Consider the following 20,774-nt stretch of genomic DNA (forward strand, 5'->3'; position numbering starts at 1 on the left):
GAGGGAATTCTGTTCACGTTTTGCGACACCTTGCTGCATGCTGTCGCTCACTTCGTGTCTCCTAAGGCAATGCTCGCCTTGATCCTTTCAAAACCGCCCAGCTCTTGGGAGAGCAATATTTTTGTCAAAGAGTCGCCAGTAGGCCGACACGTTCCGTTCCTTCCCAAGTTTCTTTGCTCTCCCAATAACACACACGAAAACTGACCCGGCGAAGGTAGCAGGAACTTACAAGCAGTTGACTCCCCTGGTTGCTTCCTGCAAAGCAGAGATCGGCTCACCGCCATTACCAGTGGGCTCAGTTGATCGAATTTTCAATAGCCAAGATAGTACAAAGTATTTAAATAGCCCTTGAATAAATTAACCTTATTTTTGCCATTGTAAATTGGGAACAGGCCAATTTACTTCTCTGCCGACAAAGACCTGCTGTGTCAAACTGTCTGTTTCCCATTATTTTTTTTCTGAGATACGCACATCAAGAAAAGAACACACTCCCCCTTTTTGTTTTTTTGGAATACCCTGCTAGAGCTAACAGTTCCCAGCTGCACCATCAAAGATTTTTCTAAGAAGCATCTGATTTCAGTCTCTTAAAAATCATCGTGTGTCTTGAAAGGCTAGCGGAGACATGCTTCAACTTATAATTCATCAGATTATTTTTAGATAAGGAATTAGAAGTATTATTTAAGGGCAGAGGTTAATAGCAAACTACTGGAAATGTTATGTTAGTCATGGGCAATTAATAAAAATAAGGATCTGTCTCGTAAGTACAGAGACACAGAAGGGACAATATGAGCAAAATATTTGTTGAATGAGTCAGGGCTCTTTTGCTGAAATATTTGTTAAACCAGCATGAGTGTGATTGTTTAGGAATTAGCGATCATTATTAGCCATTTTAAAAGAACTAATGATTTTCGTTTCCAAAGAACATCTGTGATCCACATGTTTTTTTCCCCACATATATCCAAGTGCTAACTGATCTCTGTGTTACTTTTTAAGTTTCTAAAGGATTTGAAAAATCATTGCAAATTTTAGGCTCGCTCTAATCATTTGTAATTTAACTTTTAACAATTTTTAGTTCCAAGCATTTATTTCTAAAATAATTTTTTAGATACTCAAATGTTTTAGCTCTACTTGTTCTAGTAGAATACTTACAACGTGTTTTTTTTTTTAGGAAAAAAAAAACCCCTCACTGTTCTTTATGAAACTTCTTAAATCCTCTTGCAAGTAAATCAAATGGTTGGGTTTGCTGGGTTTGGGTCCAGGGGGCCTGTCAATTGCCACAACAGACCAAAGCCCAGACGGAAGGGGACTGATTTCAACCACGGTTCGTAGTCCAGCCTACGGGGAGATTTCCCTCTAAAACTAGCATGGCCGCGAGACCAAGTTAAAGTATAAAGAAATAGCTTAGATGTAGGAAGATAAAATACTGTAAGTACCAAATAAACATCTCTAAGACATTGTGTACAAGTGAACCACAAATACTGCCCGGATGTTCAGCTATAAAGTTCATATGAATGGGGCTGAAATACACACCCTCACTGTAGTCTGAAAAGAAATGTATTTAGTGACCATGTAATCACAACTAATTTATTGCTATTATCATTTTATAATAATAATTTAGTAATATGTTATTATTTAACAATGACATCACTTAATAATATAAAATTGGCTCTTTAAGCTTGAATTACATACTTAGTGGCATCAAATGGCTCTGTGATTGGCCCAAATATATCTATCTATTTGTTTTAAATAAAGGACTGGGAGAAAAGGGGAGCCTGGTATGTTAGGTATTGGGTCACTAACCGCAAGATCTATAGTTCAAATCCACTGGCAGCTAGCTCAATGGGAGAAAGATGAGGCAGTTCTTATAAAGATTTACAGCCTCAAAAACCATAGGGAGCAGTTGACTGTGTCTTCTGAGGTCACTAAGGGGGGAACCCTGGTGGCACTGTTGGGGGGAGGGATTGGATTGCTAACTGCAAGGTTGGCCGTTCAAGCCCTTCAGCTGTACCGCCTGCTCCTGTAAAAATTGATAAAGCTCAGAAACCCTCTGAGTCAACATCAACTCAATGGCAGCGGGTGGGTTTCTAGGATTGAGCTGCGGAGAGTGCGTTTGGTTTGGGGGTTGAGTTAGAGAATTGAAACTCCCTTTAAGAGAAACCAGAGCGGAGGATCTTGTCCGGCTTCGCAGCTTTCACCCTTGGCTGGTCAAGAAAGGATAAGGTTCCAGTGGGTCAATTTGTAAAGAAGGGTCAAAAGTCATGGCATTTTCTGGTGTCACGCGGAGCTACATAAAACCCTTCCAGGTACGGCCGCGTGAGTGGCGATACTGGGAGGAGGGTAGAGGGTGAGTGGGTTGGAAAGAGGGAACCGATTACAAGGATCTACATGTGACCTCCTCCCTGGGGGACGGACAACAGAGAAGGGGGTGAAGGGAGACGTCGGGCAGGGAAAGATGTGACAAAATAATAATTTATAAATTATCAAGGGTTCATGGGGGAGGGAGAGCAGGGAGGGAGGGGAAAAATGAGGACCTGATGCCAACGGCTTAAGTGGAGAGCAAATGTTTTGAGAATGATGAGGGCAATGAATGTACAGATGTGCTTTACACAATTGATGTATGTATGGATTCTGATAAGAGTTCTATGAGCCCCTAATAAAATTAATAAGAAAAAAAAAGCCTTCTCTTGGGGACTCCCCCCAACTCAAATAGAATAAAACCGTGATCTTTGTGTTTCCTTCCAACTAGTGTCATTGACATTTCCAAGAGAGCTCATTGTCCGAGGTCAGATTTAACAACAAAAAAAAAGAGGGTCTAAAATGGGGAATCAGGAGCTTGTGATTAATTTTTTAATTTATTTTAATTTTTGTTTGTTTGAGGCCTCGTGGGCGAGGGAAGGGCTCTGGTAAGAACACAGCCTTTCCTTGTCTCTGGCAGGCTGACTGTGGACTAGGGGAAGGGAAAGAAGGTGGAGCGTAAATGAGAGTGTCCCTGGAGACAAGTGGGCAGAGCCTTTGACAATGGTTTGGTCCTTGCGCCTCCCCCTGGGCTCAGGGTGTCAGTAAAGCAGTGGAGTAACCTCTCCAGCCTTTCCAGGCTAAGATGGCCTCAAGGCATCTTCCCATGGAGTTGTTAGTTTGCAGCTGTCTTGGTGGCTGAGGCATGGAAGTTGGTGAAAGGGAATCCAGGTGGGACACCTGCACCCTTTTGCTTAGTGACCTTTCTGACCGTCAAGGTGAGGAGGATTTGAGATTGGAAGAGGTACTCTGCTGGATCGCTCAGCCCTTGATAAATTATCCCAGGACCAAAAACTGGGCCTCCGGAGGAGCCAAATTGGTTCAGGCTTTAGCATGTGTTGGGCATGTCCTTTTCTTTCCTTTATGAAAATGCTTGCCTGGCAAGTCGTATATGCACACAGCAGTGAGCAGAAAAATGAAGACTCTGAAATGTTGTATGTTTTAAATTTTTGGGGTGTTTTTGTTTTAAGAAAAGTTCTTCCTTGGAGAAGTCTTTTAATCCCCAGTGTGCATCTTACCTTGCCTAGCATTTTTGTTCGTCCCGTCGAACTTGCTCTTTCTCTCTTTTTCAGGATCATACATTCATATTTATTTTACGTTCTCATATAAAAAATTAAGCTTTGATTCCTTCTAAAGGAAAACAAAATCTGCCTTTAAAAATACCCTGCTGCTTCCTCAGTTGGCCTCTTAGCAGAAATGATCAGAAGGGTAGTCACGTTGGCTCTCCCCCATCCCACATAATTCAAAGTTCATGATGTGTGCTCTCTTGCCCGTGTGAATTCTGAACAATAATGTCCCTCCTTTAAGGGAGAAATCGGAAGTTTTATTAGGAATAGAATCTGCCACCCTGGCAGCACCACCTGTCCTTTTGTAACAGGTAAAAACAAAGCAATGGGAAGCGTTCTGAAGCTTATGGAAAATTAACTGCAAGGGGTCTCTCCCGTCTAAGCTCCCAATGGAGCAGTGTGGTGCCCATCCCCCGTAGGCAGGCGTGAGCTGACCTGTGATGCCTTTGTCTCTTAGGGATGGTTGTGTGAGCTGTTACGCTGGAAGGAAGACCCTTCTCCAGAGAACAGGACTCTGTGGGAGAACCTCTCCATGATCCGAAGGTTCCTCAGCCTTCCTCAGCCAGAGCGTGATGCCATTTATGAACAGGAGAGCAACGCGGTGCATCACCATGGCGACAGGCCGCCCCACATCATCCATGTTCCAGCAGAGCAGATTCAGGTTCGTTTACCTTGGCCAACTCAGTGCAGCACCATGTAAATGAAGCTTTCAACTTAGCAGGGAAATGTTCCTCTTCTTCTTGCCAGTCTAAACAGAAGCTTTTTAGCAAGAGACAAGCCTCCCCTGCCATCTTGCTCAGGGGCTCGAGGGGAGGAGCCAACCTCACTGACTGTTGAGTGCTTGTATTGAGAGATGAGAGATGAGTTCCATCGCCCTCGCGTGCTCTCCCACAGCAGGGCAGGACCCCTGTCGAACACTCCTTGTGTGCCTTTGTTAACATGGCCTGGTGCAGTCTGAGAGCTTCTTTTTTTTTTTTTTAATCTGAATTGAAAACACCATCTTCTTCTCAATGAATGCTATCCCCCCAAGTAGAAGAATGACTGTTTCTGTAGAGGAAATTTGTAGAATCACATCTATATATATGTATATATGTGTATATGTGTATATGTATATATGTATATATGTATATATTATATTCCCTGCATCTTAAATTCTGCCCACAAAGAGGAGGGGAGGGAAACCTACATGAATCTTATTTCCTGGTGCGCAGCCCTTCAGCGCCCCCTCCCGTCCCCCAGTACCCGCACTGAACACAAGTTAGGGGTGAGTCATGTCTGTTTGTCTTTCCTTTAGAGCCCCTCTCCCACCACCCTGGGGAAAGGAGAGTCTAGAGGCGCTTTCTTACCAGGCCTGCCGACCCCCGCACCATGGCTCGGTGCTGCTCCCCAGGTGAGCGGGCACAAGTTACCTATACTAGAAAGACAGGGAGATGGGGTGGCTTAAAGTCCTGCTCTGCTCCCTTGCTGAGAAGCTACGTATTTGAGAGAACTAACCATCTAACCAGATACTCCTGGGCCAGCAGTTCCCATCTTATGCATAGCTTGTCGTGGCACATGCCTCGCCACGCATCTACCCAGGGAAAGGAATTTTAACTGGAGGAAAATTCTGGGATGAAGTTATTTGTTGGTGGCCTGGTGGCCCTGCCTGCTTAGGAAGGGTGTTTTAATTAAACATGTGCTATATGAAGGGACTTCAAACGGTTTGTGAGGAAATGCTATATAATTTTTTAACTCCGTTCACCTCCCTCCCCCGAACTTCCTGAAGCCCACCCCCTAGAACTTGTTTCTGCTAAATCTATGGCAATGTTTTTTCTTCCTTAAGGGAAAAATGCTATTGCCTTTCATAATCCTAAAATTTTAATGTCTTTTTTTCCTCTTTGCACCACCTACATTGTTTCTTGATACTGTTACGGGGAAAAATAATATAGATATAGATATATAGATATAGTTAAAAACAATAATAGAGTTACCATTCAGCAGGGGGAAAAATCCTTGAGTGTATATTAAAGATAAAGCAAATTGAAAAAGAGAATCCCTGAGGATATCAAGCACTAAAATAATCATGAACGCCTGAAAAACTTACTGTTTAGCACAAACAAAAAAGAGAAAGATATATGTTAAGTAATAAAAGTAGTACTTGTTTGAAAATGTAAATTGTTTTTAATAAAATCACTTCTTAGAGGGATAAAGAGGCGTGTTCAGACACAGTGTAAGCTTTCTCTTTTGCCACACACTCAGGTTGCTTTGCTGATAGGAATTTGGGACCTAGCGTGTACGGTACATGCGTGTGTCACATTTGTTAAGTCTAATTGTGTATGGCAATTACAGTGCATATTCAGATACTAATTATGGAAAAAACATCGGTGTGCACTAAATTTAAATCCTAGTCATATCTGAGTTTCCTATAGACAAAACCATTTGCTAGCCTGCCTGGGCTGGGTCGAACCATTCTTTTTTGGGTAAAGAAAGCATCTGCTTCGTGTATTTTGGTAAGAAATTGTGTGTGTGTGTGTGTGTGTGTGTGTGTGTGAGTGTGTGAGAAAGAGAGAGAGAGAGAGAGAGAGACCGAAACTTCCTGCTGGGAAATGCACCAACCGGGCAATCTCGAAATTGTGTGTGTGTGTGTGTGTGTGTGTGTGTGTGTGTGTGTGTGTGTGTGTGTTAGTGTTAGTGTTAGTTAAACTTCCTGCTGGGAAATGCACCAACCGGGCAATCTCAGCAATCCGTTGGACTCAGAAAATGCTGAATCAGAGCAGATGCATAGCGGTTCTGTTCGGAATTTGCACTTGATTCCCTTCCTGTTCTTGCACCATGTTGTAGCCATCCGACGCCGTGGGGCAAACCGGGCCCTGCTGCTCCCCTTTCTAAGCTTTGAAATCCTGACTTTTCTGGATCTTCCCATGAAGGCTCAGTTACTTACTTACATGGCGGTCTGCCCTGCTGTCTTCCCTTTGATGCGCCCTTGCCCTCTCTGGCGCAGCGTGCTGCTCCGGTTTGCAGAATCTGGTCCGGAGAGGCTCTCCCGAGCTCTTGGTCCGTGGGTGCAGCGGCTGTGTTGTTAGCTCATTGCCTTTCGAGTTCTTTTCCCGGAGGCTGTGCCCACTCGATGGGTGTCCCTCTCCAAGTAGCTGGGTGGGGCTCCCCCACCCTAGGCGGCTCAGTGTCACAGGACGAGGCAGCAGACTGCTGATGGTCTCCTGGTTTCTTTGCAGCCGCAGCAGCCGCAGCCCCCGCAGCAGCAGCAGCAGCCGCCGCAAGCGCCCCCGCCGCCGCCGCAGCCCCCGCAGCAGGCCGGCCCGCGGCTGCCCCCGCGGCAGCCCCCGGTGGCCTCGCCCGCCGAGGCCGAGGAGGAGAACCGGCCGAAGGCCCGGCCGCGCACCAAGATCTCCGTGGAGGCGCTGGGCATCCTGCAGAGCTTCATCCAAGACGTGGGCCTGTATCCCGACGAGGAGGCCATCCAGACGCTGTCGGCGCAGCTCGACCTGCCCAAGTACACGCTCATCAAGTTCTTTCAGAACCAGCGCTATTATCTCAAGCACCACGGGAAGCTGAAGGACCACTCCGGCTTGGAGGTGGATGTGGCCGAGTACAAAGAAGAGGAGCTGCTGAAGGATTTGGAAGAGAGCATCCCAGATAAAAACGCGAACACCCTTTTCTCCGTGAAACTGGAAGAGGAGCTCTCGGTGGAAGGCAACACAGACAGTAACGCGGACTTGAAGGACTGAGATCCCCGTATCCTTTTCATTCGACAGTGCCACTGGTGTTTCCGGACAGCGTGAAAAGGCCACCCTGTATTCTCTCCGAAAACCTTGGTGGCTCCTGGTTTGGCCAATGACTCTGGAGCAACTTGCACAAACAGGACAGCTGGGAAAGGCTAGTACAGACTGGACTCGGTGTCTCTGGCTGTTGGACAAACTGCCGGTCAGCCCGGGTGAAGCATCCAGGATTGTTTGGTATCAACATTGTGCTCACGGGAGGCACCACGGCGTGTGCCTCGTAAGCATGACCCCAGTGATTCTATGGTTTTTCTCATACGTTATTTTATTTTTTAATTCTGGAGCCTTCAAACAAGCATTATAACTTCTGTGATGATTATTTCCTTTCCTTTAATTCTGTCACACGCCACACTGATCTTTGGAAACTCGCCCCCTATTTAAAAAAAAAAAACAAAAACAAAAAAGGAAAAAAAAAAGAGTTTGTTACTCTATTGTATGTTACAAAAGAACTATAGACTGGAATGCAGTTTAAAAATGACATATGCCAACAAATGCCTTGTGTTCTATGGCTCTGCCGTAATTCAAATTTGTTTTTATTTTGGAAATAACAGGTCACTGTAATTTTTTTTCCATTCTCATCGTTAAACAATTTTAAAAAAAAGGAAACGAAAAGAAAATGTGAAACACGATTTAGTCCTCATTATTTATTTGTAGATCCTGCAGCATCAGGTTGTAATTAATTTTTTGGAAGTTTCCGTTAAGTGTACTGTTGCTTCTCTTGTTACCCATACTGATTTGTTTTTTCTATTTATAAATGTATTTTGATGGGCAGTAAAACAAAGTGTCTTAAAAGTTTTAAATAGAGAAAATGTGCTTTACACAGTTGCCTATAAAAAGTGCTCTATGTTATCCAAGCAATTCATACTATAAGCTTCACTCTTACTGTTGGATGCAATTTTTACTATCATGCAAATAAGCTTAGGTAAATAAAACTAATAGGTCACCTTAGAAAATTATGCAATTAATGTGAAAATAATCGATGTTTGCAATGTGTCTTCCTTTGGTTTACAATCAATTTTAAAGCTACATCTGTATAAAATTTCTGTATAAAGGTGTATTTCTTTTTTTATGAGTTTATGGCTATGAAAACACCAGCTATTTTGTTACAGCTGGCTGTTTTTATAAGTGTATCACAATTTTCTTTATGCAGAAATGTCCTGCTTAGGCGTGGTTATTGACTGTAACTACACAATTAAACTTGTTTGTATGGTATGACACGGGAGGGCTTGTCTGCTTGTGTGAAGTAATTTAGAGTCAAAAGACGGCCTTCCCATTTAAGTGCATGTAGTATTTCCTTGATGCGATTTCCCTGATTTTTCAAAGGGAACTTGGCGGTCACCCTGTAAATGTAAGTCCCAAGCCCATGCCCGCTCTGTAAGGTCAGCAGCGGAGGTGATCATCTGTTTCTGGTGAACATTTGGCTTAATAAACAGCAGGATGGTCAAAAGACTCTCCAACAAAAAAAATCATAATTCCTGTCTCTGGAAGCGATGCACTCAAAATAGATCCATGTGTTTTTATTTTAATAACTTCAGTTGCCCAGCACTCTTCCTTCGGCGAATGTATAAATAGTCGTAACGGCCATTCCTAGGAACATGAAATCAGTAGGGGGTGGGGGGCAGGGATGGATCTTCTGTATAAAAACCCTTTAACAAGCAATGGTTTGGATTTTGCAAATAGTAAGTGAACGTCAGTCTCTCTAAGCTCGTTCGGCTGTGTGTGTCATAACTAGAGGAACCACACAAAGACTAAGAATAACATACCTGGAATCTAAATGCAATTATTCTTCGAACGGCAGTAGCTCACACAGCCTAGACTTTAGTGGGAACCAAGGTACAAAGAGGTGTGCTCACTCTGGGGAAGCATTGAGCCCGTGCTGGGGAGTTGTTTGGTTTGGGTTTTGTAGTCGCTTTGAACTTTGCCTCTGCTTTTTAAGGTTTCCTGGATGTAGTTAGGAGGGGTCTCTGGGTTCCTACGATCGCCAGTTTTCTTTCCACCTACCATTTTCCCAGACCCCAATGTTCTCATTGGTAGGCAACTGGGCAGCTTTCATCTTGAACTTATGAAACGAAATTGGGAGCATTGAGAAATTCCAATGCAGCCTTAAAGTACCATTGAATTTTGAAGTCTAGCTGAGCTGTTCTGAAGGCGGCTGGTTTGCTGCCCTTAAAATTGTATTGAGGAAAAAGGGGAAAAAATTGTATCGAACAAGTTTTCCTTTTTGTAATGAGAAAATAACTTTAAAGCATTCTTGCTCACCAGAGGAATTTAAATTCAGAAAATAGGAACTAGATTCCACATGTTGGAAAAATGAATGGGAAATAGGTAGACCCTAGTCTTGCCATAGCCTTAACATTTTCCTGCTTCTTTTCCCCACATTTAAGGAAAAAGGCTCGAGATGAGTACAGTTGATTTTTCTTTTTTTGTACTTGTCCAAAATTTAATATGTCAAGTAGATATGAAACTTAATTTTTAAAATCTGGAAGGAGAAATTGGTTGTGGTTAGAATCTTTGAAATCAACATTTTTAATGCTGATGAATGTGTTGGAAGTTATCAGAGGGAATATAATTCCTAGGCCCTTCCGTTTGTTTCAGTATGACTTGACCAATTTGTTATTTAAAAAAAAGGATCCACATTAATAAATGATGGTCATGATAGCAGAGCAAGACTTGCATTCAAGGAAGATGGAAATGGATTGTCCTGTAATCTTCCATGTTGCTCCCCAATGTCATTTACCATTTTGACAATCCTCTTGTTGCCAGTGGCTTTAAAGAAACCCCACAAAGTTCACAGTATTTCAGATAACTCTGAGAAGCTGGGCATGACAGAGCCCTTTGTGGTGGTGTCAACACCTTCGGCCGAGTCAGGTCACGTCCAACCTTGTGCATCTGAATCTGCCAAAGGTGCCTTCACTCATCGCTTTGCTGCTAATTTGCATTACACCCTGTGGCCATATAATACTTGCACGTTATGCGGTTAACGTTGAGAGTATCATCTTGGCACACACTATGCAGAGTTGACACATAACCGTTGAAAACCAAGGTAACTAATATGTGTGCCCTAGTTGTGTGTCACCGGCTGATAAAGTGTGTTTTATGTATAAAGTGTGTATGGGTTAACATTAAGTTCTAAAGAATTAAGAGGCGTGAAACCGTTGGGGGCTCCCTCGACTAGTGATTTGATATCTAATTGTGCTTATTTAAAGTACATAGATTGAATACAACACATTTTCCAATGGGCCAAGATAGCAGGGTAAGGGCAAACCATTTCCCACCCAGGACTTCTGCCCTTTTGCCTCTGGTGAACATCTGGCTGATATTAAGATCCTTGGTTGCTACACAGTAATATTCTCAGTAAGTGAAATGTTCTGAACTGCCTGGTGATACTTTCAAGAAGAGCACTTAAAATGTACATACATTTTGTCATGGAGTTAGTCAAACCAGCAGTATTCAAGCAAGCCAGAAATTTGCATGAGAGACTAGAAACCAGCAGAGGCCCCAGAATACTCATCTAAAACAGGAACATATCGACACCATAATAGTGTACCTTGAAAATATTTTTGAAAGAGGAATACGGTGGGCCTCCGGATTCCTTCCAGGGCAATCCTTTTAGTGTACATACGAGATGCTTGCGTGTCTTTTGACAGGATCCACTGGTCTGTTAACATGCACATTTTGCCTAAGCTATACAGTACCCCCCATAAAGAAATGTGGTGGGAGGTGTTTGTCTCGCCTACTTGTTCAACAATACCAAGTGTTCAATAAAAATACTTTGGAATTACTAGTTAAAGGAGGGGCAGCCTTTTTACACCTTTCTTACCTCACCATACTTAATGTGGATCAGCTCGGTACATCTTCCACGTTAAGTTTACTGAACGAACGCCAACATTCGGCCCCAAACTGGTGCAGCAAGTCGCCCTCTTCTGCCAGTTATTTCCGCTGCTCCTTTGTGATCTAAGGCGCATGTCTTGGCGCCGTGTGCTTTGAAGAGAGCGGTGGAGGAAGGACCATCGCGGAGCATTTCATGACAGGTGTCTGCACGTGCAGAAAAACACTCAAGTCCCTTATTTTCCACCAAGTTCAGTGTTGACCATTTATTTCGTTACCCTTGGTCGACCAGGAAGACAGTCGCAAAACAACGACAATGGTCGCTTCCTTCAGGCCCTGGATCGAGCAGACACCGTTGCTATCCTGCTGACTCGACTCATAGCAACCCGAGGTGGGCAGAGGAGAGCTGCCCGGTAGGCTTGCCAAGACGGGACATCTCTCCGGAAGCTGGTTGCTGGACCTTTCTCTCGTGGAGTCGCTTTGGTTAGTAACCGGGCACTTCAACCATTGTGCCAATCAGGCTCCTTCAGACCTTTGACCCACCCTTTCATCCCCTGCCCTCAGAAAGAAATGTCTCCTCCTCTGCCGCCCTGATTTCCACCCCCCCAAAAAACAGACGGTGCTTGCTCAATGAGAATGTGACGTTTCGAACTCAAGTTCACTGCCATCCAGTGGATTCCAATTCCTAGCGAGCCTGGAAGACAGGGTAGAACGGTCCCTGTGGTTTCTGAGACATCTGTTTTCAGGAGTAGACAGTCTCATCTTTCTCGCAAACAACCCTTCACACTGCCCTCAAATCAAAGCCAGGCCATGGTGACCCTACAGGGCAGCGTAGGACCATCTCTGTGGGTTTCCATGACCGCAACTTGCTGGGGGAGTAGAAAGCCTCCTCTCCATCCCGAGGAGCAGCTGGTGCTTTTGAACTGATGACCTTGAGGTTCTCAGCCCAACACATCACCAACCCGTGAATTCACTAAATTGTGGCAATGAGATGCAACGTAAGCACAAACTTGTAAAAAGACATCTTAGGATGGAGACACGTTTGCCAACTCCTTCTTTGACACCTACTTTCATTCTTAAATATCTGCTGGACCGCATAGAGCAGCAAAGGACTCACACTTCCCAGAGGCCCCCTCCTTTGCACCGACCACAGACCTATGTAAAATGGCAATAGAAATAATATGTGTAGAACGCGTTTTACAAGAGTGTTATAAGCAATCATTTAAACCTGTCATTTCCACTCTGAGGTGCTTAGAAGAGACTGAGGTCGCTCACTTCAAAGACGGGAAGGGAACTCAAACAAGTCAACTCTTTGATTCACTTGTTAATAGCCGCTTTGGTCTCAAACCTTATCCTTCTGTCTTCAAGTCTCCATCTTCTCTTTTCTCCTAAATGATGCCGTCAGCAAATGCAGATCCTGCAGGGGGAAAATCCACCGCCATTCAAATATTTCAGTTGTATAACAATCTTTTAATATGCTAATAAGAAACAAAACAAATTAATAGACTGTTTCATCATAACATGTTACCCCCAAAGCTTTTCCATGGGTAGAAGATCCAGAAAGATAAATACCTTTTAAAAAATCACTGTACTCGTGGGAAATTACAGCTTTCAAAAAGAGTTGAGAGAAGGCTTGAGTGGACTGTCATGAAATTATCACCCAGCGTCAACAACGGGATTTATTTGTGATAACCAATGTCCAATTCTGCTGGGCATGATTGAACTATGGAATGATTTGACATCTGTACGAATCCCTAAATATATAGGTAGGTAGATAGATAGATAGATAGATAGATAAATGCTTTACGAAACATTGAACCTAAGATGAAACGACTACCAACGTATCCTAATAGCGGATGGACCTTTGTCCATTGTGATGTTCTGACATCATGTTTTTTGCAAAGGAAGGAATTTTTTGGTTTCTAGAGAGGACATTAAAACTCAAAAAGAAGGGGTTTGGAGATTTTTTGTTTTGTTTTTGAAGGCTCTCTGAGAATATTTAAAAAGCCAAATTTTAGAAGGAGAGCCTGTGAGAATTCCACAAATATTTGTTACATTAAAAAAAGAGAGACAAGCCAGCCTCTCTTTATTTATAAACAATACGTTCTTTCATATCATTGTTGAATCTAAAGTACATAATTTTCAGTTATGCATAATAAAATATGTAATTAAGCAACATTCCATGGTGGATTAAAGAATTAAAAACTTCAGGTGCAGAAAAGAATTTGTTGGCATTTTCTTTTTCAAGGTGGTATTTTGAGGTGTTACTTTTCATTTTCCTTTGACATCTTATACACAAATAAATAGACAGAAACAGGTGAGAGGCAAAGAAAATGAAGAATTGGCTCCACTACAATAGGCTGAAGAAACAGACCAAGATGGAATATTTGCAGCATGCCCACGAAGGCTGAATTTGAAAGGACAGGATCTTTCTAAGCGAGGGGAGAAAGCAATCACCGAACAGCTTCAGGAGCTTCAAGAAACAGAGATAACATAACTAAAAAGTTAGTTTCCTTGACAATCCCTATTTTCATTAAGTTAATTCACACTCCATTTGATCGAGTCCAGTGAGCGAACTTACTTTTCAAGTAGAAAACTAAAATTAATGAATATTTCTGTGATCTGATCATTGCCATTAATAGAGGCATCTGGCATGCACCCTATTATTTTTTTAAAAAAAGGTAATATCTCAAGTAAATCAAGCTCCTCCGATAGGAGAACATGTGAAGGTGATTCCGAAAATAAGCTAAGAAGAAAACGCTGTCAGAGGAAATGCATCTAACATCATTGAGTCTTTCTATCTAGTGTCTACAGATTTTCATGTGATATTTAAGCTACAGCTATAATCAATCATAGGAGGCCAAGTGAATCCAATATCACGTACTTATATCGCTCAGATCTTGGCAGAGAAATATATGTTTGATGAATGAATGAGATCAGATACTCTAAAAGAAATGCTGAACATATGGTACGGGGTGAAAGGACTTGTTTCCTTCAAAGAGCATCCATACCCTGTGAACAGTCCTCTCCGTGCTGCATTTTATCTTGACATATGTACCGAGGCTTTTTGGTTAATTTTTAAGTATCACATCTCATGTCCCTGTTAAAAATATGACATTACTGTATTTGTGTGTTTTTTAGCTCCTCTTGTTATAAAAAATCATTTGGTACGACTCATGTATATGTATTTCAACAATGCATGATACAAAAGAAAACAAGAAAACAGGACCAATGCCCAATTTGGAGAGAAAATACATAATTTAAAAGTTAAAGTTGACATTCAGAAATGCACACCGTAAAACTTTATGGAATTCTTTAGCTGGAACAACAACAAAATTAACACTTCCATGGTATCTATTTGCCGATTGACATACAATAAACCACACGTATTTAAGTTGAAAAATTTGATAAGTTTTCAACACACATGGGACTGATGAAAATACCCATCATTCCCCAAATTTCCTCGTGTCCCTTTGTAGCATCTCCTTCCTGCCCTTCCCACTCCCACCTGCCACCATCCCCATCAAGCCACCTCCACTGCTGCTTTCCGTCACTTAGATTAGTTGGCATTTTCTAGAATGTTTCATCGGGAGTTCTGGTAGTGTAGTGAGTGATGAGGTGTGCTCCTAACACCAAGGTCAGCAGTTTGAAATAGCCAGCAGGGAAATCTGAGACTTTCTACTCCCATATAGATTACTGCCTTTGAAACCAAAGGCATGAGATATTGTCCTGCCGTTCCTATGGTCTTTCTCGTCATAATTCCTTATGTGTTATATTATACTTCTGCATTCTATGCCTGCGGGTATTATCCCGTTTTGGGGGGAGTTCTCTATCCCAGGATTACATGGGGTTAAGTGACCTTAGCAGAGGTCATGGACCAAGACTTGGGGACATTTTCAAGACTACTTGAGTGTGAGACATAAGACATCATTGTTTGTTTCCCTGTGGTCAGCGAAAAGACAAACCAAACACCCACCTAAGCCATTCCTCAGTATATAAGAGCCGCTTTGGATGCCGAGAAAAACTGTAGGATTATTTGGACGAACACATACAAGACCTCTATGGGAAGTGACCGAGGGCACCAAGACCAGATGTCCCAGAGACTGGCATGGAGGCTCCAATGAGCAGGGCTGAGACTGTGGGATACCTGCTCCCCATCTGGCCTGAGACTGGAACCGTGAGACAGAGTGACAGGCTGGCAGATTTCCTGGCCTGTGGAGGCAAAGTCCAAGAGACCCACACGTGGCTGAGAGACTGAAGTCTGGAGATAGACTTGGCGGTTGGTAGAAGAGATGTGTTGCTGTGGACAAATGGCTGTCCTGACTTGTGGTCACCTATTCACTTCCCTAATAAACCCTCTTAATTGCGAATAGTAATATTATCTATGAGTTCTGAGTGGCCATGGCAACGACTTTTCTCATCCAACATAAAAAAAAAGAATGAGGTGAAAGGAGGAATGGTTGGCGTGAGGTCGGTCAAGACGGATGGAGAGGAGGCATGGCGGACTCTTGTGAAAACAGAACAAGCAGAGGTGGTCAGATTTATCCACCTCCATTGCTGTTTAGTACACACTCCTAATCTGGCCTCTGGGGCCTCTATTTTTTATTAGAGTTTGATATCAGTTGTGTCGTTCACATATTTTCACATCATCTGGCTTCTTTCCACCAGATTAATTCATTTAAAGTCTGGTCAAGTGGGTCCCTTTTCCTTCCTGCACGGTCTTCCCATTGGTGGACATTGTTTCATGTGTTTATCCACTAACCTGTTGATGTATATTTGGGTTGTTTCCAATTTTGGACTATATTACGAACATTGTATATGCCCGTTGACATAGACTTTCATTTCGCTTGGGTAAATTCCTAGAAGTACAGCAACTTCTCCTATTGTAGCGGATGCACGGTTTTAGAAACTGCCCTACTGTACATTCCCACCGACTGAGGCAGAGCGGGCCTGTGGCTCCACATGGGGTGTTGACCCATGGTGGGGACAACCTTTTTAGGGCGTGATGAGTGATCTGCTAGCTGCAAGATGTTCTAATAGTTGCCTAGGAGCCTGAGGGGCACAGCTTGTTGTGAATGACAAATAACCTAACGGTCGGTGGGTTGGAACCCCTCAGCAGCTCCGCGGAAGAAAGGCCTGTGGGTCAGCTTCTGTGAAGGGTACAGCCAAGAAAACTCCACTGAACCATTCTACATTGTAACAGATGGAATTACTGTGAGTCCCAGACTGACAGAAGGAAGCTGAAAACAATAGGCATATAGAGGTATCTCATTATTGGTTAAACTTGCTTTCCCAACTGAATGTCGTTTCCATAATTAAATGTATGTTCATATGGTTTCCTTGCAAACCTGAAGCAAGTCTTTTGCCTATTTTAAAATGGGGTTGTTTTCTGATTAAGTCTTGAGAGTTCATGACGTAATCTGGTTACAAGTTCTTTAACAGAGATGTTATTTGCAAATATTACCTCCAATCTAGTCTTTTTTTGTTATCTTAACCAGGTCCACAGAAGAGCAAGGAGTTTTCATTTTTGTGATATCTAATTTGTCAAGTATTTTTCTTTTAAAACTGCTGCTATCTCTGTCATATATAAGTAGTATTTGCCTAATCCAAGATCCCCAAACTTTTCTGTTTTGTTTTTAAAATGTGACAGCTTTAGGACTGACATTTAAGTTTATGATCCACGTGAGTTCATCTTTAAATATGGCAAAAATCCAGTTAATTATTTTTATTTCCCATTATTTTTCTTTCCTCCCTCTTCTTTTTCACATATTCATCTCCAACTCCAGTACCATCTATTAAAAAGGCCTTTTTCTCCCCCCTCTCCATGGCAATTGCCTTTACAACTTTCTCAAAAATCAGTTGGTCATGTACATTGTTTGTCCTTATGGACTCCACTTTGCCTCATTGGTTTTGTGCACTGAGCTCACAGACTCGGGTACTATAACTCTATGTGTCCCCAGCTGAAACCTGTCTTCTAACTTGTTTTTCAAAGTTGCCTTGAATATTCCAATATTGTTGATGTTCCCATGAACTGTAGATTCATCTTGTCAGTTTCAAAAAGTTTACAGGTTGCCAACATTGCTTCGATTTAATTGATTATTACAAGATAGAATGGATATTTGAAAATTTTGAGCCGTCTGGTCTATGAATGCTTTATGCTTTCTATTTATTAAAGTCTTTAATTAATCTCAGCGATGTTTTGTACTTAAGAGAGCGGCTCTAGCACATTTTTTTCTAGCATATTTTTTAGTGAAATGTATTCCTAAATTAATTCATCTATTTAATTCCATTCAGTTTCCAACTGTTTGCTGCTATTATCCAGAAATACAATGGAATGTTTTGTGTGTTGATCTGTTACCTTTCAAACTATCCCAAAATCACTTAATAATTCTTGTAGCTGCTTCATAGAGCCCATAACATTTCCACCTAGGTAATTCTATCATCTACAAATAGAGACAATTTTGTTTATTTCTTCTCTACAGTCTAAGTGTCTTCTTAATTTATTTTATTTTATATTGTTTTCTAGTACAACATTAAGTAGACGCGGTGAAAGCAGGTATCTTTTCTTTGTTCCTCAGCACATCAAAAAAGCATCCAGGATGTAACCTTTGGGGATGTCGGGACACAGAGGCAGATGTTCAGCATCAGACTGAAGATGCTCCCTTCTGCTTCTAGTTTGCATATAGTTTTATAAGGAGTAGACCCTGATGGGTGCGGCTTTAATTCTGAATTGTTTATAGGCTAAACAAAACAATAAACTCATCCTACCACCTAGTGATTTTTTTTTTTACAGCCTTGGACTGCTCCACATCCTTGCAAAGTAAGAGAGCACATAGAAAAGTAAGTACTGCTTCAAACTCCTAGAAACATGTGTGAGACAAAAATATCAACATGTGACTCTCCCGGTGGTCAGCCTATCTTCCATCTAGGTCTAGATGCTTTTGAAGGTGACCTTTCTCGGCAACTCCTCTCCAAGTCCTGATGACACGGAGGGTGAGGTGCTGGTCTGCTGCCCGCAGTGTTGACATTATAAACCTACCAGTTCCTTCCTGGGAGAACCATGAGGCTCGCTGCTCCCTTGCAAACACCCTTTACCCGGCCACTGTACGCTGGAAGGGCATGAGTGAGAGGGCGAGCCCTTCCTGGAAGAAGCCTGCACTCTTCGATCTGCCCCGTGTCACAACGTGGGCTTGGGCCTCCTTGTGCGATTCAGATTGTGTTCCTCTAAGTGTTCTTTGAGTTTGGTGAACAAAAAGAGGGCTGAAGGGGCAATGGCAGGGTTGTAGGGAGAAGTAAATGAGGAAAATATTCCCAAAGAATTTCTCCTAGGACAGCCCTTACTACCACCAAAACACTGAGCGGGGGCATTGTGTTGATTGAGGGGCTGGGGGAGAGGGGAAGCCTTGGTCCAACCTTCTTGACCTTTATCTCCCTAACGCAGTTTTGAATTTCCTTAAAACTTCTCCCTGACCAGCCCCACGATCCCCCTATGCCCTTGGAGACAATAGATCAAGATTATACTGCTGTAGTCCCTCAAACATGTCGCCGTGACTCTAAACTGACCCAGAAGATCCCCTTGGAAACCACTGATTGCATCTTTTGTTCTAAGCTTCCTAGCGAGACTAAGACGAGTCTATAAGCAAAGAGAACATGTCTGCAGCCATCCATTGATGGCAACGATACCATTTAGACATACTTCACTTGCAATAAACCTGTTTCAGGTATGCCTTGGAATCCCCGTAGCAATACTACTTTATTTACCCTGAAAGGAGTCACTTCGTTTAGGCACCAACCGTGTGAAGTGAATACCTGAAGACGTTGTTGTTGTTCACTGGTATTTCGACCCTTTTCTCTATCTCCCTTCATGGATATAGTTTAACACCCAACTCAGAGTAGAAAATAACAAATTTATTTGAACAAAATGAAGCTGAACTATGGAGGTGGGGGAAGGAGGAGGAAGATTGTGTGATGGAAGAAAACTAAGTGGGGAAGAGGAGAGAGCGAGGACAAGGGAGAGAAGGAAAATGGAAATGTTGGGAAGGGTATAGGAAAGCTTTGACTCGCATGTGAGGTTATTTAAGAGCAAACATAGCCCCACATTCTGAATGCAATACCGTTATCTGAGCTATGAGCAAATGAGCCGCATTTTATGGCTTTAGAAACTTACATATCAAAAGTTCGGTGCTGCAAATAAGAGTCTTGATTTGAGGAAAATACAGTAGCTCTACATATGAGAGGGCTTCGGAACATTTGTGGGAAAATTCTAATTTCGTGTGCATTAGATTGGGTTCTCTAGACAAACTGCTGATGCTTTTATGTGTTGTACAGAAGAAAATTTTATATCAAGAAATGGCTTACATCGTTGTAGAAACAGGTAAGTCCAGCCTGGTTTAAGCTGATGAACAGGAAGCAGAACAACAAAGCAGAGACAGTGGGGGGCGGGAGGCCACAGGCTGGTGGATACAGAAGTCAGAATTTGGCCAAATGAATCCACCATTAGTAGTGTACGGATGATTCCTTGGTGCAAGAGGAGATTGAGGCAAGTTCTAGCCCAGGCAGAAGACAAAGGGCCGATGAAGATTGGACTTCATTTGGTTCGACTTGATTTGAGTCTCTCTCTTATACAAAAAGGCTTTATGACACTAAGGAGATGTCTTCCGGCTGCAACCCAATCGACAGATTGAGCTCTGCCCCTATCCTTACCCAGGAGTGTCTAGTTCAGATAATCTCTAATCATCACATCATGTTTCTATGAATTCTTTGAAACAAAAAGTAAAGGACAACAAATGAAAGTCCTAATGCCCCAGATCAAGGGTCAGCAAACTAAATCTGGTTCCTCACCTGTTTTGGTAAATAAAGTTTTATTGAAACATAGCTCCATTGCTTCTCGGCCTGTTCGTTAAGATCGAGTGAAACATAGCTTCATCTATTCATTTATGCATTTTCTATGTCTGCTTTTGTGTTACAGAACTGAGCGCTTGTGTAAGAGGTCCCACAGCCCTCAATGCCTTGTCCCTTATAGGAAATATTTGCTGACCCGTAGCCCAGATCATTGACCTATGCCTAGATCTGTGCAACTAAATCATTGAAGCAATTATTTGGATAATTTTTGTCAAAGAAAAATAACTATTTCAATATCCTTCAGAAAAAATCTGTTTTGTTTCCAATTCCACAGTACATTTGATGTGCATGGAGACCTTAATTCTTTAGTTTCTGCTAATTACCTCATTGGGGTACACACAAGAGCACAGGAGCAGAGTTCCTCTAGCCTGTTGCCCACCAGTAAATATTGTATAAATTTGAAATATCATTGTCTAGTAACTTCACCCCTTCTTGATAAACTCTAGAAGTGTTAATATTCTTGGCAAAATTGTTTTTGCACTAATTGCTGCATCCATCTGCTCCGTGAGATTGATTAGACTGTGAGAGCATTTGCTCTCTCCTGCAATCAATGCTTCCTGGCCCGGCAAAAAGCTAGCTCGGTCTTATTTCTGTCTTGAGGAGGACACACCACCGACAACTGCAAGTGTTTCCTCTGAGGAACTGAGTGTAAATTGGCACTTGGGCTTAATGGCCCTCAGGGAAATAG

At 42.5% G+C, this 20,774-nt stretch overlaps 1 protein-coding gene across 1 annotated transcript in view; it reads left to right on the forward strand.

Annotated features, from left to right (window-relative positions):
• SATB1 (SATB homeobox 1) overlaps positions 1-8,773 on the forward strand; it is an 80,488-nt gene extending 71,715 nt beyond the window's left edge. The window contains exons 9-10 of the mRNA XM_075548954.1: positions 4,039-4,242; positions 6,794-8,773. Of these exons, the coding sequence (XP_075405069.1) occupies positions 4,039-4,242; positions 6,794-7,306 (717 nt within the window). The 3' untranslated portion in view covers positions 7,307-8,773. The remainder of the gene's footprint in view (positions 1-4,038; positions 4,243-6,793) is intronic.
• Positions 8,774-20,774: the final 12,001 nt, after the last annotated feature.

This window comes from Tenrec ecaudatus, chromosome 4 (genome assembly GCF_050624435.1).
Source record: "Tenrec ecaudatus isolate mTenEca1 chromosome 4, mTenEca1.hap1, whole genome shotgun sequence".
Taxonomy (NCBI): domain Eukaryota; kingdom Metazoa; phylum Chordata; class Mammalia; order Afrosoricida; family Tenrecidae; genus Tenrec; species Tenrec ecaudatus.